The sequence below is a fragment of the Berghia stephanieae genome, chromosome 4, assembly GCF_034508935.2.
Source record: "Berghia stephanieae isolate SIO BIC M18660-M18661 chromosome 4, UCSD_Bste_1.3, whole genome shotgun sequence".
NCBI classification, from domain to species: domain Eukaryota; kingdom Metazoa; phylum Mollusca; class Gastropoda; order Nudibranchia; family Aeolidiidae; genus Berghia; species Berghia stephanieae.
Window position 1 is genome coordinate 20,306,456 of NC_088363.1, and position 21,045 is coordinate 20,327,500.

Here is a 21,045-nt window from a genome sequence, read left to right on the forward strand (position 1 = left end):
ACAAGCCAGCAACCAGCTGAGCTCTAGTACTTCGGTCTTGCATCATGCATGATGTATAAGTTAGATGTCTTTTGCAGTTGTTCTAGGTTACAGATGCTTGGATGGATTTAGTGGGAGTACTGTGCATCTGAAGTCTTTAAGAGGTTGACACTCAAACAAATGGTGTGCCACTGTTTCATTGGGATGTTGACATAAGGAACACTAGGAGGATGTGTCTTTTGTAATTGTACTTAGATAACTAATGAGCAGTTTTTGTTGTGTTCTTAGTTGAAAGATAATATTTGGCTGGTGTTTTCTGGGGTTATTAAGGCTATCAGTCTTTTCAGGAGGATGAAAAGGACATATTACCTATGGCAAAAAATGTGCGGCTATGTGGTCTAGTGGTATGACACTCGCTTTCGGATCGGAAGGTCCTGGGTTCGAGCCTCACTCGGTGCATAGTTGAGTCCTTGGAAAAGACTCTTTACTCACAGTCTCTCACCGTACTCCGGTGTAAAATGAGTACCTGGTCGTTAACAGCGTTGTCTTTGTCCGAAAAATTGTAATATCGCCTAATAGGCGGCATGTCCCGTCCTACATGTTAAATGTTGCGGTTGACCAGGGACCCCTTGTAAAGCGCTTTGAGCACATTTAGTGGATATTGCACTATATAAAAGCTCAATTTTTTTTTTTTTCATTTTTAAAAAATGGGTTTCACAAATTTAGGCTATCACCTCCCGCCCATTTACTGACAGAAGCAATAGTATATTGAACTTTAGCAAGACTTTTGACATAGTCACTATTAGAGCCTTCTTGCAAAATATTATGGGGTTTCCAATAACATACACTACTGGATAGCTTTCTTCCTATGTGACCTTACCAAAAAAGTGATGGTAGAAAAAAATGCAATTCCTGTGCAAGAAAATAAAAATTCTGTCACAGAAGTAGGGAGTAAATAATAATGTTGCATCTATCTTCAATGGTGAAGTTGCAATAGTATGGACTAGCTACAAGGAGACATTGCTCTAGAATCCTTTTTTGATCAATGTTGAACTAGTTTCCTTTGCCGTACATTTTTTTTCTGTGGTGATTCATTGCTGTCTCTCAATATTTTGATTCATCTATCTTCATTTTTAAATGCTGAAATGATATAGAAGGGCTGTGAGCATTGAAAAACCCCTAAAAACAAAACAAAACAAGTTCTAATTTAATACCATAAAGCACGAGTTGATCTACTCAGAAATCAGCCTCATTTAACATTTTACGTTTTTCATTCAATATCTTTCAATGCAGTCACTTTAAGTAGAAATCAAAGTAGTTAGGGCCATATCAATTGAAGGAATAGTAGGTAATATCTTTGTGGTATGAGTCTCCTGTTGTTTGATCAACGTGTAAATATAGTTTCTTTTTTGCTTTTGTGAACCATCAAATTTACATCTTGAATTACATTTAATAGGCTTGTACCCCCAGGGTGATATGACACATTGTGGTCAATGACTCTTGTTTACTATAGTTAGAAAAATAAATAAAATGTTGGAACAATTTTAAAACGCAAAAAGGTTTCAAAGTTTGTTACATAAATTGTCTGATGGTTGATCATTGCTTAAAAACTAAAAGGGAAATCACGGTATCTACTATTTTAATTAGATAGTTTTATCCTTTAGATGATTATTATCAATACGTTATGATAACTGCAATCTGTTGTCTTCCATTTATTTCAGCTTTTCTTCACTCAGTGTCACCATGAGCGTGTTAAGGCTACCTGTCTGGACTATATGGAAAGGCATACCACTGAGTATCAGCCGGTTAGTGAAGCTTTTGTTTATGTGTGAAACTTTGAAATTATTTATCTAAATAAAAATATAGACAAAAAATGTATTTAAAATAGAACCTTTAAAAGCTTACCGACTTTAAAGTTTTAAAAAGTTGAAGCCATATTCACTCCACTGTCATTCCTAATTAATGCACTAAATCATAGGCAGAGGATGTAAGTAAATTTATCAGGTCACCTGTAATCAAAAGGTAGGGTTTTGGATATTTAGGCAACCCAGTCTATTATCAGACGGCACACACGCACACACACACACACACACACACACACACAGACACGCACACACATGCACACACACACACACATAGGCCACTCGGTCTGGATTTAAAATAAACTCTTTAAAAAAAGACCCTTGGCTGTAGGATGATGATAAATTTTGGTTAATCAATTGTAAATGTGGATCAGTATTGTACAAATCTTTACTAAATGTCAGTTTTCATTTCATTATTATTCTCAAAATGTTTGTTCAAATCAAGCTTCAAGCAGCAGCAGTCTTTGCATTTTTGCAGTTATTTTGGAGAGCCTTATAATGCGGATAAAATAGATTTTAAAAAATAGTAAGGTGAAAAAAGTATATTTACATTTTCATCACAATGTAAAAGGACTGAAAGTCAACATAAAAAGTTCTGGAGGGTAACAAACGACACCGATAATTTTTACTGGAGGTCTGTAGAATCCATTCAGTCATCATGATCAGCCGACAATGGAGACAATTAAATTTTTTTTTTTTTTTTTTTTTTTTTTTTTTTTTTTTTTTGGATATGTAGAAACATTAAGCCACCATTTAATCGAAAGCAGTGCCATATTAGTTTTGTGGCCCTTTTTCGTTTCAAGTTTTAGGATTCTAGATGAGTGATTAGGTTTTTATACTCCCCAAAATTGTAGACTTGTGCTTTAAAACATAATGTAATGTGTTAAATACAAATTTTCAGATGTTGAAAATCAGTAAAAGTTGATGCGGTCTATTTCCATTGTCACATGGACAGATAGATATGCAGGTGATTGGGTCCTCGGTATAAACACTTCAAAATCCTCATAGCTGCATGAATAAGAAATTTTAGAGCTATTGTATTCTTTACAGCCTTTGCTTAAATGGTATTCTTATGGGACAGTCATTATACTACCTCCTTTGCATGAGATTTATCATACATTGGCATTTATTTAAATCAATAATTTCACATGTATTTATATCATCACATTTAATTGCTATTTTGTATAGTTAAATCATTGAAGATATGATGGTTGTATCAATGGGCTCTATAATATAATTATATTGCTATTTAAGTTTGCTAATGCGCAGCATTTTTATTATTGTTGCAGTTCATGCTAGAAAATATCAAAGATATTATCAAGCAATTAAAGAATCATGAGGTGAGTAACCTATCCTATTACATTTTATTGCAAATGTACTTACTATCAAGAGGCTGTGATGGAAAAAAAATCAATTTGGTAGTAGAGCTAATCATTTTTGTTTTAAAATGTACCCTTCAGCTGTTTTATGAATGTAGAAAAATAAACATGACAGCTGCATTTAAATATTTTTCTTCATAAAATAATATAGATTTATCCTGAAATAGAAGAACTAGAAATCAAAACAAATGGAGTGCTGAAACTATTTAAAAACAGAAAAGAACACACACGAAACAAGTGGACGTACCAAACCAAATCCTAAAACATTATGTAATGGACTTGTGCCTGAAATAACAAGTCAAGATTACAAACAAAATGACGGCAATCTCACCAGAACAACTAGACATACAATGAAATTCACGCATTCAAACTAAAGCCCACTCAAAAACACTAAAACGCCAATCTGCAAACAAAACTTCTTAAATTATTCATTTGCATACCGCCCTTCAAAGACTGGAATGGTGGTCCAGAATGGTCCAGAAGCATGTATGAACATAACAGATTTAGAGACTTTCAAATTAAGATCATCAAACTCCTCCAGCTTAAACACCAACAATGGCTGCCACATTCAACAATTCTTTCCACCCTCAAATACAAAAACTCAGAATTGAGACAACTTTGAATAACATTCAGATTCAGTTATGTCCCACTATATCCCATAAAATTTTATGTTTATGTTTTCATTGGCATAGAAGACATATCCTTATCCAAATTTTAATAACTGATATAATCTTATCTGTAATGCCATAGTATTTCACAATACTAAACTGTCGAAAGCCATCTCAGTCTATAAGATTAATGAATAGAATAGAATTTCAATCAAGTAATTCTTCTATGATGATCCGTAAGGTTGCAATTTTATTGGTACAAGACCTATGGTGGCAGAATCTTGTCTGATTTTCTCTCAATATGTGGTTAATGGCTGTTTTTATCTTGTAATATTTGGTTCATAGACAGGCTTTTGTTTTTGGAGTGTCTACATACACAGTGACTTTAGGCAGTTTACTGAGCAGTAGCAGTGGGAGTCAAATTGTGACCCAACCCGCCCATAAGAAAGTTATGACTGGAAATTGCCGTTCGCTTTTACTAAAAGTTTTAGGGGGGGTTCAATTAAAGATGCATAACTTTGTTATAAAGAGGAATATCGCAGATATTTTGGTATCATTATTTTCGTTATTGCAGATATTTTGGTATCATTACTTTCGTTATTAACCGGACACCTAGCCTGAGGATCTACGTACACGGTAACATTTATACACGGTAACCTTGAATCTCTCCTGTACTGGGTTAAATAGTATTGTTTGATTTTTAAAAATAAGACACACACGCACAGACACACACACTGAGCGAGGTCCATCCATTGCTTGTATTATAGCGGCAAACCAGTTACTGGAGCTACCTTATATGTAGTTCCTGAGGCTTGGTGCCCGGTTACCGGTTACCGTGCACGTAGACACTGCCTTTTTTTTTTTTTTTTTTGGTTCTTTTAAAATTTAGTTGTTTTGTTTTACTGTTTACATATAGTTAACAAAAAAATTAAAACATACTCTTAGACAACCAAATGTTGATTCAATTAGTTTATAATGAAAATATTTTTATTAAAACTTTATTTTTCAATTATGTATATTCTGTGAAAAATAGCAGGGTCTCCAAAAAAAAAAAAAAAGCATTAAAATTATGCTTTTAATTCTTTAAAAAATGACAAATGTTGGTATATGATATTTACGCAAAGTGAGCTGATCCAAGGTGGGTTAATAGGTGATCACCACTGAGTCCAATCACTAGTATCTAAACAAGAAAGAGCATTTTGTTTGTCTAATAAAATGATTGATGAGTATTCTTTGCATCTTAAAACTTTTAAACTCAAATAGCCTGCCCAAGCAATTTGCCATTGCTCCCCGCCCTCCCCTCCCCAAATGATTATTATAGAATAGAATAGAATAGAAGGTATCAACGTCGTTTGATTAGGCCACTGGCCTGTCGCCGAGTCTTTCCAGTCACTGAATGTCTTGTTCACAACTGATCTTATGCATTTCCCTACCTGATCTTGTGATCAGGGGCTAGCCTACACTACACTTTCTCTACTGATCTTTTGATCATAGCTATTTTGGGTGGGAGGCACTTCTACACTATGCATATAACTTTCCATCACAGCATCTAAGCTATTCTTGAAAGCAATGACGCTCAGCGCTTCAACGACATTTGCTGGCAATGCGTTCCAACGTTCAATAACTCTCTGTGTAAAAAAGTTCTGTCGAAGGGTGGTTGCAACTCTGGGTTTCAGAAGTTTATGTGAGTGGCCCCTGGTGACTAATTTTTTGTCTACTGTGAACAGCCTATCCTGAGTCGCGTACAAGCAATGTGTGGACTTATAGGTCTCAATCATATCACCTCCCAAACGTCGATAGACCATACTTGGCAGTCCTACTCTTTTCAGACGCTGTTCTTAACTCAAGTCCTTGAGTCCACCAACGACCTTTGTTATTATAGTAATGGTTCAAACCCATGGTGTTTATGCATTATGATAAATTACTTTTTAATAAATTGATTAGTTTATTTATTAGTTTGTTTATTTATTCTTTTATCTATCTTCTTTTTTTTTTGGCATACTTTGGTTATCAAAAGCTGTATGTCTTTCTAAGAGTATGTTAATTTAAAAAATTGGAAATACCTATGTAGCAATTCAAGAAATGACATCAATGGGACTGTAATAAATGAGGAAAATTTCTGAGTCCCTTTTCGCCAGCAGTGTTTCATATTTATTTTATTTTCATCACTTTTATTCAACAGAGATCGGCAGGCCATTTGGAAATGATCATTATGTCAAGGATATACAGGTAATTGTAACATATTTTCCAACTGGAGACATTAGCCGATCCCGATTGTCAGCACGTGCCAAGTCATCCAGTTTATGACAAATAAAACAATTTTCTTCATTTCTACATAGTTTTGTTATAAAAGAAAATGTCTCCATTCAAAATATAATCAATGAAAGTAATCTGAAGCGGACATGAATTGAAAACTTGCTTGATCTGGCATTTTAGATGTGAAAAATCTCGTAATACTGTATTCAATTTTTCCAACTTGTGTTAGGTACATTAGTTTAAGAAGGTTCAATACCCATTGGGAATATATTCTATTCTATGATTTTAAAGACTAGCTTGTATTTATCTTTGAATCATCAGTAAAAGCGAAAAAGACATAACATTTTTTTGGTTATAATTGTTACCTTTTTATCATTTTCAACAGAATGGACTTCTTTATCTACCACCCTTCAACATTTGAAGAATTCAATATGACACAAAACAACTTTAACAATAAGGTAAGAGCCAGGACTTGTCATATCTTGATTGCAAATGTGGTGGGTGAAATATTGGCCATCCTTAAGCTGACGAAAACTTCATCGGTTCACAGTCTTGTTATCTCCTGTCCCCCTTTTTGTCCTTTCTATGCATCTTTTTGTTCTTGTTCTTGGGTGGGACCAAATGAGTTCACCTAGGATTTGTTTGGAGTCCTTTGCTGAGAAGCAATCAGTTAAATGGATTTGTGTCTTGTGAAAATAAATCATATTATTTCACTCTTAGGTTGAAAAAAAATGACTGCCCACATTTAAAAACGAATTATTAAAATACGTGAAATATGTCACAGTGAAGTAATGACATTTCAGTGGTAATTCATGTGATTCCAATGCTATGAATAACAACTTATCACTACTTATCACTGTTATTCTGTATGTTATGATTAAAGCAGGTCATGTGATGCAAGTAAGTAAGAAATTGTATTTAAATGAAAATATAGTGTGTTACACCATCTTCAGCCCGGTACACCCAAGTACTGCCCGCAACAGACTGAGGAACGCAGGCTTTATGTGTCGCAGACCATATTTGGGCCTGTTGATGAACTATCAACTTCGACAACGTTGCCTCAACTTGGCCCGGCAACACACATGTGATCCAAATGTACTGGAACTCTGTTCTGTTTACAGATGAGAGCAGATTTAACGTTAGCCAGCCTGATGGACACATTCAAGTATGGAGGTGGAGGGGAGAGCAATTTGCCCAAAACTGTGTCCTTGAGAGAGATTGCTATGGAGGAGGCAATGTTCACTTGTGAGGAGGTATCCGCTACCGTCATTGGACACCACCACATGTCTTTAGAGAATGAATTACTGCCAGGTGTATCTGGATGAGATCATCAGACCAATCGTTATACCGGTGTTTCAGGCAAACAACGACCTTCTCAACTTTCAACAGGATAATGCTTGTCCACATACTGCCAGAATCACTATGGATATTATTTGGCAACAAAACTTTGACCTCGTGGACTGGCCACCATATTCACCAGATATGTCTCTGGGATAGCTTGGCAATAGTGTATACAACAATCATGTCATCAATACCATCCCTGAATTGGTGCATGCTCTGCACGTGAAATGGGGGTCCCGATAGGTCAGTTGTTAGAGCACTTGCTTCATGCAAAGGGACCAAAATCAATCCCGGGTGCAGTTGAGATTTTTTTTTGACTTCCCGATCCACCCAATAGTGATTGGATAGCTGGGTTTGTTAAATCTGATGGAAAGACTAGCATCCTATCCAAAGGATAGCAAGCAATTGCTATTGTCTGTTTCACAGTATAGAAACTGGGATAAACTCCCACTTCATGGGCCAAATGGCTCTGAATGACTACTATTGCACGTGGAATGGAAAGCCACCCCCCAGAGATTTATACAGACACCAATTCAATCATTGCAAAGAAGGATACAAACCTGTTTGGATTTCAGTGATGACCACACACGTTAATAGAAAATTTGAAAGTGAGTTGTAAATGTTTCAATTTTTTATCATTTCCCGCCTGTTTTTAAAAGTGTTTAATTCTTAACTGGCCCCCCAGGAAAACGCGACCGATGCGGCCGCAGTATGGCCGCATAATTTGTCACTTACCGCAATGTGGCCGCATAATTCACCTTTTACCGCATAATTATGCAAAATATGGTTTTTAGCGTGAATTTATGACCATTGTATGAAGAAAAATGAAACCGAAAAAGTCCGATGTTCCCAAATACGTGACAGTGACTTCCCTTTAACTTTAAACGGAGGCTATTCCAATTCCAAGCTGGGTTGCCAATTTGGCAGATTTTCTGCCAAATGTCCTATTTTTTTGGCAGAATTTGAAGTCGTCTGGCAGAGAAAAATCAGTTTGGCAGAAATTTGGCAGATTTTATTTTCCGAGGCCTAGGGATGAATGTATAGGTCTACTCCACGTTTTCCATGGCAATTTTTATGTAATAGTGATTTTTTTTTTAACTTGGGAAATAAAAAAAAATATTACATCGGCCTTGAGAATTTTTTGTTTAATAAAGCTGATGAGTTTTCAAAGGGGGTACTATAAATAGTACGGTTTGGCAGAGTTTTGTGGTATTTGGCAGATTTTTAAAATCCAGTTGGCAGAATGCCTGAAATTAATCTGGCAACCCTGATTCCAAGTGTACGATTTGATTTGTCTTCTTGAGATCTACCCTGCTAAGCTGCTCCTGTCTCCACCTTGGGATCAACTTGAGAGCCTCACAAAGCTGAAAACTGTGCCCGAGGAGGAGATCAAGAGGTACACCCGGCAGCTTGGGCCCCTCGCGGTGAAGAACTCCATCACCTCTTCTGTTGACGTGCCACATTTTTGGCAGTCCATTTCTGATGAAGTGCCCGCTTTGGCTGCTTGTGCCAAGTGGTACATATACACCACGATCAACAGCGCTGATGCTGAGCGCAGCTTATCTGTTTACAATCTGATATTGTCAGACAGGCACAGGAGTCTTAGCACAACGTCTCTGCGACATCTAGCTTGTCTGTGCTACAACAAAAAATTAAGTTTTGAATTTGCGTTGTAGTTCTTTAATTTTGAATTGGTTAAATGTAAATAAAGCAATGGAAAAATTTAGACAGCGATTTATTACTTTTTTCTTGTTTTGCATAATTTGTTATTTCCCTTGCATAATTTGTCTTTTTCCCCCGCATAATTTGGGATATTTTTTTGCATATTTCCGGGGGGCCAGTCTTAAGGTATTCACCAAAAATTACATTATGCCATTTTATTCTTCAATCATTTCACTTTCTGAAACGGATAACGATATAATAATGTATTAAACGATTTTAATCATAACCCTTCGAATCATGAAGAACAACAATCCAATGATTCATTTTTAAATGTGGGCAGTATATGATGGTTATTTTGTAGCCATTATAGTGGTACCCTCCAGCTGGATATCCTGTGGTCTCATTGTGGGACTTGTAGATGTTTCAGGGTAGCTTCTTAAATATATTGCTTAATCTTGGAATGGTTTACATCGTCTGGAATTTAGCGGGTCTGACAAAGAATTAACCTTAAAGTAAGCGAATCATTACTTTCCATGTGAAAAATATATAATTTTACAATTCCATCTAATAGATATGAAACATCAAATAAATGTCACGTTCACAGAAATTTGAGACGGGTATAGGCAAGTATAAGTAAATATCGAGTCCAGTAATTCAATAAGAAACAGGGATTAGAGCACATTATAATGAAAAGATGTGTTCAAAAAAAAATTCTTCCCTTCCCGGCTTAAAGCACTTTTGTTTTTTGTTTTCCTTGGGCAAGATTATTAACCCCCAGCTTGCTCACTTTGGACAATGTGGGTGATTTCTATTGACATAGATGGATTTTCTATATTCTTTCATGTATAATGCTAAGACGACGGGCATAATTTTTATTTTCTATTATTAACGTCTGTTGAGGCAACTGAAGGTAAAAACAAAATCTCCAACAATGTTGAAAAGATTAGTTACAGGCCTAATAAAATGCAGAGATAGGTATTATTATGCACCTTTCGTTTTGGGAAAAACCTGATTTTACTATAGCTTACAATATGAATAGTCCCATTCTCCTTTGTAAAAAATATAGAAGTTAAAGAAATATCTTTCTCTTGGGCGTATATGGTTTTACTAAAAATAGGTTTTGATGACCACAAAGATAATCCTTAATGTCAAATCATTAAATTTGAAAAACAATTAGTGTAAATTGAGGTCACTGGAGTGGTACAATAAAAGTATTCTTGAACTCCTGTGAAATTTTGAACTCATTTCCTGTGCACATTCCCAAGGAAATTGTTCAAAAATATTATATTAAACAGCTAGATGTTTTTTGAAAAAGTAAGGGAATGAATAGATATTATTAAAAGATGTCTTATGGTTGTACTTTGATTTCTAAAATTTTGCAAACATTAAAAAAGAATATAGGTGCTTAAATGACCTAATATGTCAATAATGCTGTTTAAAGCCTGTAAACAATAAAGAATAATCTATGTACTAATATGTCCAATACATCAGCTATAATGCATTAATATTTACATTTCATCGGCTTGTTCTGTGCATGATGTCAGTAGGGAAAAAAACATTAATCAGTGAGTGTGAAATATTAATCATTTAGTGGGAACCAATTTACAAATTACTGTATAAGGGAAATAAATTAATTCTCTGGGTATAGGCAGATGGAGCAAATCGAGGCCGCCATATATAAAAAAATAGGACAAAGTCTACATTGTCAATTTTAAGATTTTTTTTTTAACTTAAAATTTCACTAGTTTGTCTGTTTCTGACATTCTAGATCGTTGCGTTTCCTTTTGTTTTTGAGAAAGATGTCTAATATAACGTTTGGACTCTTAAAATACCTGCAACTATCGATGAATTATCACTGAGTGTATGACCTTTTTCTACTGGGTTTTTGTTAGCACATTAACGCTCTCGTCACAATTTTCTGTATTCCTTCTATTTCTGCTGCTGGTATTGCTACTGCTGTTGCTGCCTTCAAAACAATTTCACTTACTGCTACTGCCTTCGATAGAAAACCATTGAAATAATTACATATTAGAAGGAGAAAATTGACAGAAGTTAAAAACTTGTGCTACTCCATAAGAACACACAAATCAAGTGAATTTTTTTCATTGTTAGCTCCCCTTGAAAGGTCTGTAATATCAGGGGTAAAGAATATAGATCTTGAATATTTATGATGTTCTGTCAAGGAACAGGTTTTCTGTTACATGCCGTTATAATATTTGTTCATCAATCCAACGCAAAACGAAAATGGTCGGGATTGAAATACAAAATGTTGACCGGTTGACACAGTTATCAAAATGTTGTCATTGAATTTTGTTGGGGTTTTTTGTTTTGATTGTTTGCTTGTTTGTTTTTTTTCTTTGTTTTTTTTTTTTTTGGTAGGGGGGGGGGGGGAGTTAAAAATTAAATTAAAGTTTTGTGTGCGTTTTGTTTCAATTGTTTTTATTATAAAATTTATAATTTCAAGAAATAAGTGATTTTCATCTGATTATATACTTTACGTACAGTGACCAGTTTTAGGGCTATTGCATTCTTGAAAGTGTATATTAATGATATTGATAAACATCTGACTTCAGGAACAAATTTTATTTGATAAACTGATGCGATGATACTTTTTTGCACAGAAAAATTTAAACACTAAAAATGATAACAAAGTTTTGAAAAAAAAAACATTTTAAAAAGCAATGACACTTTGCAGCAATGGAATATGAAAATCCAACTAGATACATGCCATGTTTTGAAAATAAAGAATAAAACCTAGTCAATAAATTCTAACTTTATAATGACAGAATTCTTATAGAAACTAAATGTGTAAAATACTTTGGAATTATTATTGATAACAAGATTGAATGGACAGCAGATATATATGTATTTTTAAGAAGGCAATTCCGTCCCAGGTTTTCTCAAATTAAAAGCATTAAGCTGTCCGAAAATGGTTAAAGAAAAAAATGTTACAATACCCTATTTGAACCAACTCTTGATTGTCGTTTTGTCAGAGGTCCACACCATTAAATTTAAATAATTTATAAAATTATGAATAACGGAAGAGTATATGATAAGATATTGTACATTTGATTACTAATTCATAAGGGGTAAAACTTACTCACAATTAGGATTATTACCTCATCTTGAAGTAAGAGCAAGTGCTAAATAACAACTTTCTATAAAGGATTAAATTGTCTTACAGATCAATACCAAACGAAATCAAATAAATACAAACTAGGCAGTCAGGTGTCACCTCTTGTCTTTGTTCCCAAATATGAAATATCGAGACCTTTAAAAAGATGTCCCATAATCTATCTATCAGGAAAGTATATCATTTTTCTGTTTTCTTTGAAATAAAGGAAGATACCACATCATCTGAGCAACAGAATGAAAATTGTCAGAAAATTCATATATATATTAATAATTAAAATAAGCCAAGTGACAACTCACCACAGGTGCCCAAAATAGTCTTCGTCTTTCCTGTCTAAACTGTCTTTTGGTTCGTTGAAAACGGTGTAATTATTTGGGTTTTTTTCTATTTACAGATTCACTTGTGTTACACAGGGGATGGACACTATGATCTTATTCATTCCAAGGATTTTCAGCAATCTTTGGCCCTGTGTCAATGTAAGTTTAAAACTTATTCTGAGACTTTGATAAGATTTGAGCATTATTATGTGGCCAGAAATTAATGGGCAGCGTTTAAAAAAAATTCTGATTCAAAATTTAAATTATCATCTGATTTTAGATATTTTACATGGTTTTTAAACCAATTTGTAGTAACTATAAAAGGATATTCAGAGCTAATTGAGATTTTTGCTTATTATAACTGTTTGAATATAAAAAGAAAGATAAATCAAAACTTTGAACATAGCCTAGAAATGCGGTCTTTTTCTTCTTCTTTGGAGGCTTAAATGTAACTTTTTGTCAACTAACACTAACAGATCTACACGCTGATTCAGTCATGACATCACCATAACATCATACAAACCATGCCAGTTGGTATTAATTGACTATTGTAATGTTGGTGCAGCATGTCATTTTTTGCCTGATGATAAAAATTTGATAGTTATTTAAGGAATCAACATGCTATTTAAAATTATAGTAATTAAAAATTAAATTGTTTGGTGAGTTTTATTCTGAATTCCTTATATCGCTAAGTTGTAAGTCAAGTTTTGAATTCTGCAGAAAACAAATCATCATTTGCAACCTATTTAGCAGTCAGTATTTAATATATGATTACTTAAACTTTTGGTCATCTGTGAGTTTAGTTCTACACATGAAGCTGTTTGATATGGTGAAATTTGTTGTTTTGGTGCAGACTCTTTCAAATTCTTTATATTTGTTTCGATTAAAGCACTTTGAATTTATATGAGGATATATCGTCTAGATAGTTCGAAGATGACGTCACTCAGGTCTTTGTTATTGTTTTTTTGCCATCCATGTTTATGAGTAATGCTCACTGAACTGTAATAACCCGACTATAAACGTTCATGGATACACACAGTTTTGTGTGTTGATCCGTTATACTTCCGGATGGCAATGTTATGAGCTTTTGAGCCAAGCGCATACTATTTATAGGTAGTGAGCGCTTGGCTAAGAAGCTCACAACATTGCCATCCGGAAGTATAATGGACCAATACACCAAACTATGTGTAACCTTAAACGTTTATAGTCTGGTTAATATAGTTTAGTGAGAATTACTCATAAACGCGGATGGCAAAAAGCAATAACAGACCTGAGTGACGTCAAATTCATACTATCTATAAATGGAGATGTCTCTAAAGCGACAGAATTATGGCTTTGAAATTTGGTGAGAGGTCTATCAGCCACAAAAGGTAATAAAATGCTAACAATTGACAGTTGTTGATTATTTACTGACAGGCTGAATACAAAGTGCACCTTTTTATGGTCAATGACATTTAAAGAATTAACATTTTTTCTAAAACAAAAAATTACAGTAGTAATGTTTATTCTCACAAAGTTGGTTGTAATGGAAATATGAAGATTGATAATAATGGAGAAAAATAGAGGATATGCTTTAAATTTGACTTTCGCTGTAAATACTATTTTATCTATGTGAAGTAGGTTAAAGGACCTGATGATGTCACATGGCTTTCGTGGCAATATTGAATATTAATATTAAATATTAGAAGTTATTAATAGTGTAATCAACAGAGAGAGCATTTTAATGTTATTGACTTTTTCAACTTATTGATCTGCTTATGTGTAGTAAAAACGTCAGAATGTCGCTCTTGTTCTGGTTCTTCCTGTAGATGGCATTCATTTTATTTTTTTTTTCAAATTTTCATTTGAATTTAATTATTTTGGTTACACATAGGAATTTGGATATTATAAAAATTTATGCTTAAACACCATTGATTTCAACGTCGTTTTTACAATAGAAAAACATTTTAAAATATGGTGGCTTGCCAGTTCAAATATATATTTAAGACAAATCGATATAAAGGTTAGTATAATTTATAATTAAATTCATAAAAGAATACTCAAAACTTAGGAAAAGCACTGCCCACGTCTATCTGGCCACACAGTAGTTAAATTCATTTTCAGAAATAAAGGAGATTACGAATTATAAAGTTTATTTTCCTGTTCGTTGAAATAAAGCTTAGATATTACTTTTAGAAAGAAATCTGTGATAGATTTAGTGTATGATGCAATGTTCCAAAATTTTCACTTTTAACTAACCGTTTAGACTAGACATGAATTATATTGTAATATCCTATATTAATCTTTTTTTAATCTTTTCATTTTACAGCATTGCTTTATGAATTATTGTATCACACTGTGTTTGGCATGGAACCAGAGTCAGAAGAAGCTGTTGTTTTTTTACATATCAAGAAATTCAGGGAGTAAGTCAGTTCTTGTTGTTTTCTATATTTATGTTTTAGCATGCTTTTTAAAACAGCTGTCTTGGCCACTGTTTTATTCTGCTTTTGTTTATGTGTGGCTTTAGAAAGATCTTTCTATCAAGCTTAATGTTTTCTAACATTAATTAAAGCCTATTAAGAAAATGAATGTCGTTTTATCCTGCAAAAAATCTCTTGTATGTCTCTTTCATAACAGACCTCTGATAAGGCACTTTTCTTAAAACTGGGTCATATGGACAATTGTGATGCATTTCCACAAACTGGCATTATCTGTTAGAGTACTTGATACTGAAAAGCGAATTCAATTTATGGAAGAGATCAGATATTAATGTTATTTTGGAGAATGAATATTGTTTCGTGAAGATATTAATGTTATTTTAGGGAATGAATATTGTTTCATGAAGGAGGGGGGGGGGGGGTGATTGGTTTGCTTAATTCAATGTATTTGTTTCACTTTGACAAAATACCAGATTGATGTATTGGGTCTTTATTTCTCATTCAATTTTTCAATGTCACAATACTAAAATCCCACTTTCACCTGGAGCTGATGTAGTGGTATAACACTCTCTTTCAGTTCAGAAGGTCCTATATTAGAGCCTCGCTCGGCACATTGTTGAGTCCTTGGAAAAGGCTCTTTACTCACATTCTCTCACCATAGTAAGGTGTAAAATGAGTGCCTGGCCATTAACAGCCTTGTCTCTGTCCGAAAAAATTGTAATACCACCTAACACGCATCATGTCCTTTCATGCATGTAAAGTGTTGCTGTTGGCCAGGGACCCCTTGTAAAGTACTTTGAGCATGTTGAGTGGATATTATGATATATAAAAGCTCGTTTATTATTATTATTATTATTATTATTATTATTATTATTATTATTATTATTATTATTATTATTATTATTATTATTATTATTATTATTATTATTATTTCCTAGTCACCTCATCTCACCCCTTTTACCTGACCGAGTTGGTCCTAGAGGAGACATGAGAGATAATTTTGTATTACGGGCCTCTATCAAGATTTGTCTTCAGCTTTCCTCATTATTTTGGGCTATGCACCAGTGTCCATTTCTTATCATTGGCCAAACAGCATTTTTGTTTGCCGTCCTCTCCATCTGCTTACAGGGTCCCTTGCAATGTGGCTTTTGCTAATGTCTTATGACGAGAGACATGGCAAAACCAAGACAATCTTCTTCTTTTGACTATTTTTAAGAGGATTTCCTGTAATCCTGTCAGAGAGACAACCCTTATGTAAATCTCTTTGTTGGACATATGGTCTGTCCAGGTGATCCCTAGAATGTCTACCAGTAGTGTATTAAACAATTTTTTTTTTAATTCGTGCTCTTCCGCCACGACATCATAAGATATCGTAGCCTAGGCATTCCATAAAGGAATATAAATAATTCATCAAACAAGATGTCTGATTTCAACAGGAATCACCCATGTTGTACAAAGTGAGCAAATTGGGGGTTCATAATCTTGCCCAAGGAAAAAAAAAAGAAAGCGTCTGAAGCTGGGCTTGAACACGGGATCTTCCGGATCACAGTGCAATGCCTTAACCACTCAGCCACTTCGCCCCCCCCCCCCCCCCCCCCCCCCCCCGTAGTAGTGTATATGTAAAATGAAAGTCAAAGTTGACAATTGCCTAAATTTGAATCTGAAATCGGATGTACCGTAACTAGGGGGTAATAATTGACCACGAGATGACTTAATTGTACACATTTTGAAAGCACTGCATATATGACTCAGTGACGGTGACACAATCTCATTTGAATCTGAAATCGGATGTACCGTAACTAGGGGGTAATAATTGACCACATTATGACTTAATTCTACACACTTTGAAAGCACTGCAGAAATGACTCAGTGACGGTGACACAATCTCATTATGTCACTAAAGTCAAGCAATGGGACCGTTCGGTAACAATGACTGTAAAAGATCCCACCCTGGCATTTTGTCTTTGGTTCTGGTAATTTACACACATAAATTCAGTGGACTCGGGTGTAAATGAATACCTGGCTATAGGCATTGAATATAAAGGGATATTAACTGGCGTTTTGCATTAAGAAGTTGAAATCTGGAGGGAATTGTTGAAACATTGTAAGGCGCAATGTATGTCTCTTTCATAACAGACCTCTGTTAAGGCACTTTTCTTAATCGTTTATACTTTATCGCTTATACTCTACAACACTTACATGAAATCTGGTATTAAAGAAGTTTAGCTTCAGGGATGTTTCACATTATTAAGTTCAAAGGAACCCCCTGGGTCAATTATGGAAATTTGCTATAATATAGCTAATTGTTCACAATGCACGGATGTTTGTCCTTAACTGACAACTCTTCTGGAAGCCGTGGTCAGCTACCTCAGATAAAAGGGCAGTTTTCTATTAAGCTACCTCGGCTTCCAGAAGTGTTGTCAGTTAAGGACAACCATCCGTGCATTGTGCTTTAGCTGTTGAGGTGCTGCATTTGATTAATGCCTCAGTCAGAGCATTCTGATGGATATCAAACTCCTCAAACCTATGTGTTTATTTTGTTTGGAACCCCTTCCCCTCTATACAATGGCGGATGGAAGAAAAAAGGAAGCTGAGAGAGAGAGAGAGAGAGAGAGAGAGAGAGAGAGAGAGAGAGAGAGAGAGAGAGAGAGAGAGAGAGAGAGAGAAAGTGGTGGGGGGGGGGGCTGGAGGGAGGGAGGGCTTGTTAGTTAGGTTTCATAATGGCAAACGTTTGGATATTTAAAAGTTTTGCTTCTATCCCTTTCCTTTTCTCAAAATCAAATTCTCAGCCTTACCCGAACAAAAAAATAACAATAACAAAAACAAAAACAAACAAACAAAACTATAAAGGTGCTTCATTGAATTTTTTTTTTTTCTGCTTTCCTTTATCTCCCGAGTTCTATCCTTACAATTGTACTTGCATGTCCTTGTGGACGACGACCACGCAAGCCGATTTTATTTTCTTTTCATTGGTTACATACTTTTGTGATTTTTCTTCTTTACGGTATATAAAAAACGAAGGGTCTTGGATGAGTTAACTTTTGGAGGGCTTACGTTAACAATATTATAGATAGTTCGAAGATGACGTCACTCAGGCCTTTGTTATTGTTTTTGCCATCCGCGTTTGTGAGTTGTTCTCACTAAACTGTATTAACCAGACTTTAAAAGTTCATGGTTACACAGAGTTTGTGTGTTGGTCCGTTATACTTCCGGATGGCAATGTTGTGAACTCCTTGGCCAAGCGCATTCTATCTATACACAGTGAATTCTGTTGTGATTACGATCGCTCAACTCCCCACAGGCTTGATTAGGGCTTTACTTTTCACGAGATTCATGTGCACTACTCACTAACAACCCTGAATTCAAAACGACACAGTAAATTGTAAACTTTGTACACACTTGACAAAAACAACTGTTACATTTTAATAGTTGTAAACCAGAGGCGTAGCTTGCTGCTGTGATATCTACATTCATAAAAAAAACGGATAACAATATGGAGTAAACATGCAAATTTGTCACAATTTCTCCAGAGACAACGCGCAGAGTTCTTTTTCATGTCGTGCGGCGAATAGCGATGCTGTTAATTAGATTGCCCACAACCAGGATTTCAGAGTGGAGATGTCAAATTAATAATGATGCCATTTTAATAATGCACCTCTTATATTTGAAAACCGCTTATACTCTACAACACTTACATGGAATCTGGTATTAAAGAAGTTTACTTCAGGGATGTTTCACATTATTACGTTCAAAGGAAACCCCAGCCCCCCCCCCCCCCCCCCCCCCCCCCCCCTCCCCAGTGAACATAATTCAAGAATGACAAACACGTACTGTGCTCGATGACCAGTGGGTTTTCGTGACATGTCTTGTGCGGGCTTTCAAAGTTGTCTGGCTCAACAGTTGGTCAGAGATTATGTCTTTGTGTCATCGAAGACGGGCGTAAAAATTCGGAGGAACACAGCCCCCCACCCCACCCCTTGCTCATTTTTTACATTAATGTCTTTGCCAAGAAAACGTATAAGCACCTAACGGGCTGTCTTTGCCAAGAAAACGTATAAGCACCTAACGGGCTGTCGTCCAATATATTACATGTCTGTTATTCACCAGGGGAGAGATAAATTATAAACGCTTAGCTTTTTTTTTTGTTCAACACTGTTAAGTACATTTAAATATCTATTGTTACACTATTTGAAACAACCCAAAATTATTTGCTAAGCTACGCCATTGAATGCAACTTTGTTGTGAATATTTTTCCCCACGAGAAAGAGAATCAACACCCCATGACTGTAAACATTAAAAGTTTGTCATAGTTTATTGCAAACCATGAACAGATCATAGGAATTCGGCATTATGAGAAAACGATTTGGTATATCACTATCAGTATTCAAAATTCGTAATGTCGCTTAAAATATAAGCCCGCATGCAAAAATTCACGGCACCACATTTCATAACTTTGGAGGAATTTTCGATATTCCGTGCGCACGGGACTTGGAACGGACTTGAGGACAAATATTGGCGACCCCCCCCCCCCCCCTTTTTTTTTAATTTATTTTTTTTTTTACATTATCAGAGATCTCTTTTTTTAAGACGATTCCTTTTTTTTTTTTAGATATTAAAAGGGTTAGCATAAAAACACTCATTGACTACTGATTAAAACGTTTTTAACCTTTACAAATTAGTGAAAGAGAATGAACATCGTTTATTATGAGTTTTAAAAGGATAACCCACTTGTCCTCAACACCAGTCATTTACTTTTTGTTGCCGATGTAGCCAATACACCTACTCATTTTTCATCATCTCTTGATCATTATATTATCATGCGTCTCTGAATTTTGAATTCCCCAACATAGATGATCACATAAAATGTATTATCGCCTTTTTATTAACCCACTCAATCCTAGCCCTAGTCTACCTCCGTTCTGTCAACTCTCCCAAGAGATTTATTGGTCTTTTTCTAACTCCGTGAAAAAAAATACTCAGTTACTCGATCTAAAAGCAATTTGGCTTGTGCATCATTTTATTCAACTATAAATATCATGTAAACCATAACTACCTCTTTCGGAAAACGATCTTTTAAATATAGCGCTGTGGAGTTGTGGAACAATTTGCCAATTTGAAAATCGTATATCTTTGTGGGGTGGTATAAAATGTAAATGTTTTGGCTGCTATTTTTCTTAACTTACAGCTTGCTTTTTAAAATATATATTTAAACGGGCCTTTAAATTTTATTTTCCATATTTGACACTAAGAAAATTGTTTTTAAGTTCTAAAGGGAGTAAAAAATCGGAGATGGTGTGAGAGTTTAGGAGTAAATGTTTGGAGAGCTTGTTTACTTGTCGATGTATTTTTACAGTCAACTAGATCAATGTATTATAGTGTTGGAGAAAGATCACCAAGATCTAGTATTTAGTATTATATTCTTATTTCTTATTTTCTATTACTATGTAGTCTGGGTTATATTGCTGAATATTTCCTACAATAAAGACCTTTTATCAATTGAATTGAATTGAACATTAAAAAACATCGAAATCGTTGTTAAAAACAGTAGTATTAATAATATGTATGGAGTTTGTCTCAGAAAAATGTAGAGGCCTAAATAATGATGGGGTAAAAGTAGTCAGTCATATACTGTGATAGTCGGTGTTCGGGTTTAGTGAGTTAATGATACTAATAAACAGAGCACATTTGGCTCAATTGAGAATGCGATAACCATTGTTTCACACGAGTGTCGCTATTAATCTAGCTATGAATAATGATATAAAACGCCTGTTTTGGTCAATGTTTATGAAAAAAGCTCCAGTGTCCAAATCGAGACACACGACCGATCAATCAGTTATTTTTTTTTTTACTACCATAACGGCTGTTGCATTGTTCGGGGCACGTTACCCACCCAGGGATGTACTACGGTATGGCCATTAGGTAATCCTGCCCAGAGGCCACCCGTGGTCATCACAAGGACTTTGTGGTCATGTTGACTACGGGTTCTAGTGAACAAAATGTTTGCCGGGCACCCGAAAAGAATGTATGTAACACTTTAGATCATAATAAGAGATGAAGAGAGAGAGAGAATGCGCGCGCGCGCGCGTGTGTG

The 21,045-nt window shown here is 35.0% G+C and overlaps 1 protein-coding gene across 4 annotated transcripts in view; it reads left to right on the plus strand.

The window, feature by feature from the left end:
• LOC144970195 (uncharacterized) overlaps nt 1-21,045 on the plus strand; it is a 172,408-nt gene that overhangs the window by 4,317 nt on the left and 147,046 nt on the right. For 3 of the 4 annotated variants that reach the window (XM_078909583.1, XM_078909585.1, XM_078909586.1), the window contains exons 2-7: nt 1,701-1,784; nt 3,131-3,181; nt 6,011-6,057; nt 6,470-6,542; nt 12,615-12,696; nt 14,846-14,939. In XM_078909583.1, the coding sequence (XP_078765709.1) occupies nt 1,701-1,784; nt 3,131-3,181; nt 6,011-6,057; nt 6,470-6,542; nt 12,615-12,696; nt 14,846-14,939 (431 nt within the window). Of the gene's footprint in view, nt 1-1,700; nt 1,785-3,130; nt 3,182-6,010; nt 6,058-6,469; nt 6,543-8,768; nt 8,822-12,614; nt 12,697-14,845; nt 14,940-21,045 lie in introns of those variants that run through there. The other variant, XM_078909584.1, reaches the window with a different exon arrangement.